The 9,824-nt window shown below is 50.4% G+C and overlaps 1 protein-coding gene across 1 annotated transcript; it reads right to left on the bottom strand.

Moving 5' to 3' along the window:
- Positions 1 to 3,776: 3,776 nt before the first annotated feature.
- NFKBIA (NFKB inhibitor alpha) lies at positions 3,777 to 8,914 on the bottom strand. Its single transcript, XM_082737827.1, has 6 exons — positions 6,754 to 8,914; positions 5,985 to 6,093; positions 5,446 to 5,656; positions 5,071 to 5,159; positions 4,677 to 4,937; positions 3,777 to 4,363 (listed from the first exon to the last, which is right to left on the bottom strand). The coding sequence occupies exons 1-6, from the start codon at positions 6,978 to 6,980 to the stop codon at positions 4,316 to 4,318; spliced, it is 945 nt and encodes a 314-aa protein (XP_082593953.1). The 5' UTR covers positions 6,981 to 8,914; the 3' UTR covers positions 3,777 to 4,315.
- Between the last annotated feature and the right edge of the window lie 910 nt (positions 8,915 to 9,824).

Genomic DNA, 9,824 nt, shown 5'->3' with positions numbered 1-9,824 from the left:
TGCTCTTCAAAGTGTGGTCTCTGGAACGGCAGTCCAGTCCTTGTCTAGGAACTTACTAGAAATGCAAGTGTCAGGCCAGCTGTGGACCAGCTAAATCAGAACCTGCATTTCCACATCATCTCCAGGCCGTTGGAGTGCACACTGGGCTGGAGAAGCTCTGGCCTCAGGCATGCACATCATCTGCCATCAATTCGAAGGCTGCTGGAAATTTCTAGGCTCAGCTCAGGAATCCAAGATCACATGCAGATGCAAAAATGAATAGTCTATCCCATCTCCTAAGTTCTGAGTACAGCTTTGCTTCCTGCCACTTGTCAAGAGGATGCCATGGGTCACTTGGGAAATGGACTAAGCATAGATAGTGCTGGTCTGGGGAAGCAAATAGCCAGCAAGGGCGTAATCTCTTATAAAGAGGAGCTCTGGGTGGCTCAGACGGTTGAGCATCTGCCTTTGGCTTGGGTCATTGATCCCAGGGTCCTGGGATAGATAGAGTCTGCATGGGACTCCCTGCTCACCAGAGAGTCTGTTTCTCCCTCTCTCTGTGCCCCTCCCCCTGCTCATGCTCTCTCGCGAGCGCGCTCTCTCTCTCTCTCTCTCTAAAAAAGAGGAGGGGTTAAGTATCTCTAGGGACCTGGGAGGGTACTGCTTTGTGCAGAGTGACGAAGTTGAGATTCATCTCATCTCAGTCCACTCAGCGTTGGGGGCCCCTGACCTGAGCTCCCATCACATTCTGTGCTTCATCTTACCCTCTGGTCTTACGTGTGCTTGTTTGGTTCCCTTCCTGACCTTACTTAGCAAGGAGGTCTTTGAGGCAGAGGCTGTGGCTGGTTCCTCCTGGGGGTCTGGTCCCTGGCACGGGCCCTGGGGAATCGTAGTGCTTCATAATGCGAATGAATGAATGAGTCTGAGAGTTCCACTTCTGCAGGAGGGAAACACACGGGGGATCTGGTTTAACTTTCTGTAATGCTCCTTTAAAATGGGGAACCGGCCTGGGACATTCTTGTCCAAGTACCAGGGTTGGGGAATGCTTCTTGGGCACATTTCTGACTGGAGTTCCACTCTGACTTTTCTTGCCAAATGAAACTTCAACAGCACCCAAGGCAAGCTGATGAAAATAGGGAGGAAGGGGGGGCGAAGGAAGAACCCATCTCACTGACTCAGTTCTCACCGTCAGCTCTTCATCACTTCCAGTAGCTATTGAAGTTTCAATGCAAATACCCCCCCACTCCCCCCACCCCCACCCCGCATCCAGCCTCCCCCCACACTTCCAGGCCCCACATGAAGGCTTTCCAATTGCTCACACTGGAATTTATTCTGTCTTTAAAGAAAAACCCTTCCTTCTGGGAGGGACTGGGTACATGTGACCTATAAAGGAAATTTGTCCTGAGGATGAGGCAGGCACAAGGAATCAAGGAACTAAATTCAAGGAAGTTGCTGATGTGACTCTTTATTTCCCTCCTTCTGTCACTTCCCTCTTTCCCAAGGCAGCCTGACTTCTACCTGTCCTGACAGGACCTTTGGCTTCTTGGGGAAAATCAGAGAGCTGTAAAGGCTCTCAGCCGCCCCATTCTTTACTTTGAAAACTTTTGTTCTTGTTTGCTTAGAGATTTGGTGAAAGGGGTGCCTGGGTGGCTCAGTGGGTTAAGCCGCTGCCTTCAGCTCAGGTCATGATCCCAGGGTCCTGGGATCGAGTCCCGCATCTGGCTCTCTGCTCAGCAGGGAGCCTGCTTCCTCCTCTCTCTCTGCCTGCCTCTCTGCCTACTTGTGATCTCTGTCTGTCAAATAAATAAATAAAATCTTTAAAAAAAAAAAAAAGAAAGAAAAAAAGAAGAGAAAGAAATTTGCCTAAGACTCTGCAGATTACAATGTTTGTGTTCTGCAGTTTTTCTTTTAGGGAACTCCAGGCTCCAGCCACCCAACCAATGGCATGAAGGAAAGAAAGGTTTCAAATGAAAAGAAGAGAAAGAAAGGAGGTAGAAAAACAGGAAGAAGGACCTGAGAGTAAGAAACTGGGCCCAGTGACCTTGAGATTTATGCAGACAATGGAATCCACCCTGAGGGTTGGGGTCCTGATGATCAGAAAAGCTGAGGCTGGGTCCAAATGAGTCAGAGGAGGCCCCTCCCTGCCATGACCAAGGAAGGTGTCACCTCTACACCGAAGTCAGTCACCAAGGAGACAGAGAAACAGTGGGCCACATCCCTTTGTCCCATTTCTCCAGACTTCTCACAGAGCTGGAGTAAGGGTCAGGAGCAACTTGGCAAAAATCCAGTACCATTACAAGGGGAAATAGAGGCACACATGACAGAGAAGTGCTCAGGGCATCATTCCAAATTTGGAAGCCAAGTTTCCAACCTGTGTTCTTTTGGATATCAGGTGAATATTCCCCCCCCTTCACCCCTCTTACCTACCTCTTATACTCAGCAGCTGACGGAGCTAAACCTAGTCAACATTCCTGTGTGAGATCACATAGCACCTGTGTTCATGTGCTCAAGGACGCACAAGGAATTTGTGATGTGCCTAGAGTACTCTGAGAGAAGACAAGGCTGGTAGAGAGGCCACCACAGTATTTAGCTCCAGATAACAGAGGCTGCAGGAGGGCTCCAGGGCTGGCTTTGACCCGTCAGTCCATTTGACAGTAATACGCTTTATAAATTGAAAGACCCCCTAAGTACTGGCTCCTTTTTGGTCTGAGAGGAAGCTGATCATCACATTCACTTTACTTCCACAGCATTTACGGATCCGGAAAGGGACAAGGTAACGGCCATGTTTAGTTAGTAGTAAGCCAGAGTATAGGGATTGCATTTCTATGCCATTCTGCATTTTATAGAACACCATGAACTTTCCTTTATCCCTCTTTCTACCTTGGCAAGCGATGTATTTTAGGGATGAAAACATCCATATGGAACACTTAAATTCCACAAGATCTGGACTTCTTGTAGAATTACTTGGTAGAAGTAGCAGACTGATTGAGCTGGGGAAACTTTTCAAGCCTTTCATATCATTCCTACTACTTTGTAACAATAGGTTGATTTAGAAGTGGAATGCAACTAAAAGATGTTAACCAACTCTGGAAACAAGAGTTGGAAGCTCACCACCTGCCCCTTCTACAAGGTGACCCAGACGGGACATTCTCTCTGGACTTGTTTCTTCCCCTGTGAAATACAGGATGTTGTGCAATCGTTTGCCTTTCTCTTGAGCACCATGTGCCTGGCACTATATGCTACAGACTTGCGTTGTCTTGTGCAACCTTAACAGCCCAGTTTATAAATGAAGAAATGAAGGCTCAGAGGGGGGCAGCTGCTAATAAATATTAGCGCATGCAGTCCCATTCCTGAGCCCAACGCCTCAGGAACTCCCAGCATTATAGTTAAGAACTTTTCCTGTAACAAAAAAATAGGATTTCAGCAGATTTCTATTGACCAACATGATTCCTAAAGTGGAAGGGTCCTGGCATAGCTTAAAGCAAAATCAAAGCAAATGGCAGTGGAGGCTTCCAGCTGTGGGCCAAGCAGCGAGTGCCACCCCCACCCCAGCCTAAGAATGGTGTTTCCTACCATCTTGCAACAGCCTCCCTTCCCACGCACTGGGCCCAGGGGGCTGCCTGCAATGCCTGGCAGGGAGTCTGGTGTACACAGTTGTGAGAAGCTGCTCTCTGAGAGGGCTTTGTGGCTGCTTGTGGTAAGTGCTCCCACACAGCTCTCCACCTCCCCCACTCTGCGGATCGGATGACTCTCCTCTTGGGAGCCCCTCAGCAGCCCAAAGAGAATGATCAGGAGAGTTCTGTTTGTAAAAATCTGTTTAATAAATACACATCTTAGAAGTACCAAAATAATTACCAACAAAATACACAATGTACACCATTTACAGGAGGGCAACACAAACCTTGACAAGTAGTGGCTTTTAACCCCACACCCCCAAAAGGCTTAACGACACACCTGGTCTTTACACCTAGTCAGTCGTGACACAACCCACACGGGGCTGAGCCACCAAATCTATGGTGATTCAGTCAAAAAGCACAGTAAGATGTCGTCCTTTCGTCACATGTTGCATAACCTCCTCCAGAACCCCACAAAGGTGAGGATTGAATGAGGTTTTCTTTGAATTCCAGTGATCTTTCTTGTTCCCTTCCAAAGTTCACCAAAATAACAAAATGAGGGCTGATCCACCGTAGTGAATGTTTCAGGCCAGGGAGCGTGAAGTGTGGTTTTAAGTACCCTCTTTTAATTTTTTTTTTCTTTTTTTCTTTTTTTTTTTTAGAAAAATAAAACTCTCTTTTTGTACAAATATACAAGTCCATGTCCTTTTACTCTTCTAAGCTCATAACGTCAGGCGCTGGCCTCCAAGCACACAGTCATCATAGGGCAGCTGAGAACAAGAGAAAGAAAAAGGCACGTTAAACCTCCACAACTTTGCCAAAGGTGCTGGGATAATGGTGAGGGCTGTTCCTCAAAATAAATCAAGTATTCTTGGATGCCATTCTCCAAAACCTGAATATAATTAACTTCAGGGGCTGAGGGAGCGTCTCTTTAATGCTCCTCTCCTTTAAAAAGGGCCAAAAATGAAGACATACTTTGGGGGGTACTACTGTTCACTCACACTAAAGTGTGAGAACTTCATTAAGTTGAGCCTTTTGGATACAGGGTCCTGCTTTGTGCAGAGCGACAAAGCTGCGACTCACCTCGTCCTCCGTGAACTCGGACTCCGTGTCGTAGCTCTCCTCATCCTCGCTCTCTGGCAGCATCTGAAGGTTTTCTAGGGTCAGCTGGCCCAGCTGCTGCTGTATCCGCGTGCTTGGGCGGCCCCAGGTGAGCTGGTATGGGGAATAGCCCTGGTAGGTAACTCTGTTGACATCAGCCCCACACTTCAACAAGAGTGACACGAGATCAGAATTCTGGAGGTCCACGGCGAGATGGAGGGCGGTTCGGCCATTGCAGGGCTCCTGAAACCCAAAGGAATTGGGAGAGGTTTATGGCTGAGTTTGGAATTTCTGCTTGCAACAAAAGCACATGAGGTCTTACTGTGGAGGGCCTTGCAGCCCTGAGGCACTCCATCTGGAGACATGAAGTACTCACCTGAGCATTGACGTCAGCACCCAGAGACACCAGAAGTTCCACAATGCCCAAGTAACCATGGATAGAGGCTAAATGTAGACACGTGTGCCCTAGAAGAATGATGAAAAAAGTATAATCACTTGTTTCAACCCTCAGATTTCAAGCACAGCTTTCCACATTTTCTGGTAGGGGGCAAATACTTCTGATTTTGGAGAACCCAGAATCTGGGCTCTGAATGGACTTTATTAAGGCATCAAACAGGCCTTTTACATGTATTTTCTCATCCTTTCTGGTGTTGAGAGTTTCTACTCTGGCCTGGATTCCTAAAGTTGGCCCACCTACCCCTTCTCCAAGTCATCTGCTTTCTGATGGGCAGGGTAGGGCTGGCAGACGTACCATTGTAGTTAGTGGCCTGGAGGATGGAGGAGAGGTGCTGGGTCCTGCAGGTCTGAGTCAGGACTCCCACACTGGCCAGGCAGCCTTGCTCACAGGCAAGGTGTAGGGGGGTATTTCCTCGAAAGTCTCGGAGCTCAGGATCACAGCCAGCTCCCAGAAGTGCCTCAGCAATTTCTGGTTGGTTGGTGATCACAGCCAAGTGGAGTGGAGTCTACAAACGGAAGAGGGAACAGAAAGAGGGTAAGCCATGGCCCAAACTCAGAGTCTTGTCCTCCCTTGAACCCCAGAGATCTCCTGGTCTTTGACTGTTGCTCCTCCCAAACAGGTCTGAGGGGCAATACAAATCCCAGAGGCTCCAGGTGGGCTTTCATAAAGGCCTCACCAAATCAATGGAATTTTCTTTCCTCTCTAGGACCTTGCATAAAAGGTCTGGGAAGATAATGACCAGTGATTGTTAACTGACGAAAGGTTGGGAGCAGCTGTGCTAGATCCAGCTTTATTACTGGGTCAGAGGCACGGGGCTGGGCAGGCCGGCGCACCTGCTGCAGGTTGTTCTGGAAGTTGAGAAAGGCCAGGTCGCCCTTCACTTGGCGGATCACTTCCATGGTCAGTGCCTTCTCTTCATGGATGATGGCCAAGTGCAGGAACCTAAGGGGAACAGAGGGAAAAACCCCCAGGGCTGTTGAGTGCATTGCGTGGGGCCGAGGGAGGCGCAGGCTGCGGGGGATTGCGCAAGGCCGGGGTTTCTGGAGGCCGAGGCCGCGGTGTTTTCCGCGAGGTTATTATGAGCTGAGTGTTCCTGGCAGGCGCCCAGGGACTTTCCGGGCGCGCTCCCCCCCCCCACCCTTCTCGGCGGGCGCCGGTCAGACCGCCCCGCCCTCCCGCCGGGCCGGAACGCCCTGTACTTCCCCTCCCGGCCGCGAGGCGCCCGCCAGCGGGGCAGAAACTCCAGCCTACCCTCCCCCCGCCCCCCGCCTCTCCCTTATGCAAGAGGGGACTTCGCGTCCCCGCCGCCGCCCCGCCCCCGCCGAGCGCCGAGAAGACCCGGCCCCGGCCCCGGCCCGGGCCCGGGGTGGGGGTGGGGGGTGGGGAAGGGAGGGGAAGCCATGCATTCTGCAAGGCAGAGCTGCTGCACCGCAGCCCCGGGATCCGACCCTCATTTCCCATCCCCCGGCCCCTACGCGCATCCCTCCGCTTTGCACGGTCTCCGGGAGATGGGGGGCAGCGGAGCATAAACCCGGGTCTGCAGCCGCCTCGCGCGCCTCGCGCTGCAGGCCCGGCGTCCCCACCCGGCCCCGCGGCACTTACGAGTCTCCGTCCTCGGTGAGCTGCTGCTTCCAGGGCTCGGCGCCGCGCGGCGCCTCCTGCGGCTCGAGGCGGATCTCCTTCAGTTCCTTCACCAACTGCTCGTACTCCTCGTCCTTCATGGAGTCCAGGCCGCTGTCGTGGCGGTCGTCCAGCAGGCGCTCCTTCTTGAGCGCGTCCCGGGGACCCTCCATGGCCCAGTCCTGGTTGTGCTCGGCGGCCTGAAACATGGCGCGGGGGAAGCTGTGGCGCTGCTGCCCAGGTGCGCTCGGCCGCGGGCTGCGCGCTCGCTGCCTCTTCGTGTCACGGAGGGGAGGACCGCTGGCTGCGACTCTTGTGGGCTCGCCAGCGCCGCCGCGGCGCCCTATAAACGCTGGCAGGGGATTTCTCCGGGGCGGGGTCAGGCGCGGGGAATTTCCAAGCCAGTCAGACCAGAAAAGAGAACTGGCCTCGTCCTCTGCTCGGGAGGGAGACGGGGGTGGGGGCGGGGGGAGAAGCCTAAACCTTGAGTCGGGTTCATCAGAGAAACTCCCTGCGATGAGCCACTGGGGTCATGTACAGGGAACTTTTTTGATGAACGCTGAGTGGCTGGAAAGTCCTCCCGACTAAGGTCCCCTACCCCGGTACTTCCCTGCTGCTTGCACTCAGTAATCCCGTCCCTCGGCAAGAAGCCTTCTTTCCCTGGGGTTTCCCACGATCGATTCGATTTGGGGTCGTGGACTGCTGAGATCCCAGTGAACGCAGACCTGTTGTGCAGTTCCTCCGTGGGGTTTGCCGACCCGCCGGTCCTTTCCGATTCTTGATCTTTTCGAAAACTCGAGTGGAAATGATGGCTGGACGTCGGGATTTGCTTCCCCACACTTCTCGCTGCGGGAAAGGACGCACTGGCGGGTTAGAAGGTCGCAGGCTGCCTCTGCCTTCCTGCCAATACCAGGCTCTCTGCAGCGCAGGGACACTTAGCCCTCCCCAGCAACAACCCCCCCCCCCCCCCGTAGAAGTTGTGAATGTGAATGCTTTGGCGTTAAGAGACCAGTGGTTGGAGAACCCTCAATCATTTCCTCGGGATTGACAGTCCTGGTGACTGGAGGAGGGGCAAACACTCTGCCCTGTATTTAGGCAAAATGCTGAACATGACCATAATTTTTTTCAAGTAAAGCGAGGTGTTGATCTTTGTAGTAGAAGTTGTAGCTAGCTACCCTGGATGAACAAAAGAATTACCGAGGTCATGGTCACTGATTTGCACTGTGCTGCTGCAAAGAATGGATCCTCAGCTTACTTCTGGGTGCCCAGCTGGGTGACTTTCCAGAAGCATTTGGAAGAGGCTGAAGAATAGGGTGAGCAGTGCCTTACCTAAGATTGGGCCTTAAGGATGGCTAAGAAAGTAGTTGCTGAGCCTTGCTACAAGAGATTACCAGATTACCCCCTTTGCTAGCTCCTTGCTCTCCTGCCCTGGGGAGGGCAGCAGTTGGACATATCCAGGCTCCCCATCCTCTGGTTTCACCTGCAGAAATAGAACTGATATTCCCACTCTACCCCCTTCTCCTAGCCTGCAAGCCTCTAATTGAATTTGTCTACTTCTAGAACTGGTCCAGGCAAAATAAAGCAATTGGGTCAGAGTTTTTAGGGATGAGCCCCAGGAGCCTCTATCGTTATGCAGAAAGTCCTGGTGATTGTATTGCATTCATCTTTAACTGGCTGTGTACTAACCAGCCGTTTGCTCATCTCTTCTTTCTCCAACCCTCTATCTGAATGTAGGGAACCTGGGTCAGGGGGAGTAAGAAAAAAATAGGGGAAAAAAAGCCCTAAAATCAAGACCTAAACCCTTCAGGGTCATAACGATCACATGTTTATAATGAAAGCTTTCCAAGGACAGACTCCATTGTCTCTGCAGGCACATGATATACAAAAACCCTTATGGAAGCAGGATAGAGCAGTGGCTATACGTAGGAGATCTCCTTTCTGACTCCACCTTAAATTAACTGCATATTAATTGGGGAGATCAGTTAACTTTGCTGTGGTCTACCTGCTCTTATCATAAGATTCAATCAATGTCATTTAAAGGGTTTTTCCTGCTTAAAAATTGTATTGCTTGTCCACAAACACATAGATAGTTGCTTAAGGGTGACTATGTCTCTTGGAAGTAGTGTAAGTTTTCGGAAGACTCCCAACACTTTTTGCAATACATTGTTCATTCTCAGAACTCCTCTTGTAATATAGGTATCATTCCTATTTTCCCCAAAAGGAACTGAAATGCAGAGAAATTTACCTTGGCACCCCGTGACAGTTTATCTAATTTCTATCCTAACATATTAATCATGGGGCCAAAGCAGTTGTAGTATTTACGCTTTTGAAAACTCCATGTAGAAATGAGACCAAATGGGATGCCTGGGTGGTTCAGTGGGTTAAGCCTTTGCCTTCGGCTGAGGTCATGATCCCAGGGTCCTGGATCGAGCCCCACATTGGGCTCTCTGCTCATCAGCGAGCCTGCTCCCCTCTCTCTTGCTGCTTGCCTCTTGCTACTTGTGATCTTGTCTGTCAAATGAATAAATAAAACCTTTAAAAATAAATAAATAAAAGAAATGAGACCAAAAGCATAGTAATTGTTAGGTGAAATAGAGGTTGATTGGTGTTCCCCTATCAGGCAATATTCATCTCTGTGTAAAAAAAAAAAAAAAAAAAAAGGTAAAAGGAAAGTTGAGCTCTCAATGCCCCACTTATATAGCTTAGAAGATGATTTTTAGCTGCAGGTTCAAAAATGATCATTAAGAAAGAAAATCATGCATAAAACAAAAGTCTCAATAGCTTCCTTGCACCTCCTTTCAGTGCTTTACCTTTCTGATGGTCTTCAAGACCCATAGTCTTTATTTCTGATTGTGTACTGTGCCACCTAGTGGTAAGAGTCCGGCCCAGGCGCTCCCTGATTTGTCATCATGCTTTTGGAAATTTTGGGAGGTGCTGAGCCTTGATGACATGTTCCTGTCGTGGGGATTCCCAAGAGGGTACCTGATGATTTTCTGCAACCTAGGAGACCGTTTTGAATGTGACCCAACATGTTTTCTCCCCATCATATAGAG

Source organism: Mustela nivalis, assembly GCF_964662115.1.
Source record: "Mustela nivalis genome assembly, chromosome: 6".
Lineage (NCBI taxonomy): Eukaryota > Metazoa > Chordata > Mammalia > Carnivora > Mustelidae > Mustela > Mustela nivalis.
This window is presented reverse-complemented; position numbering and strand designations above follow the sequence as displayed.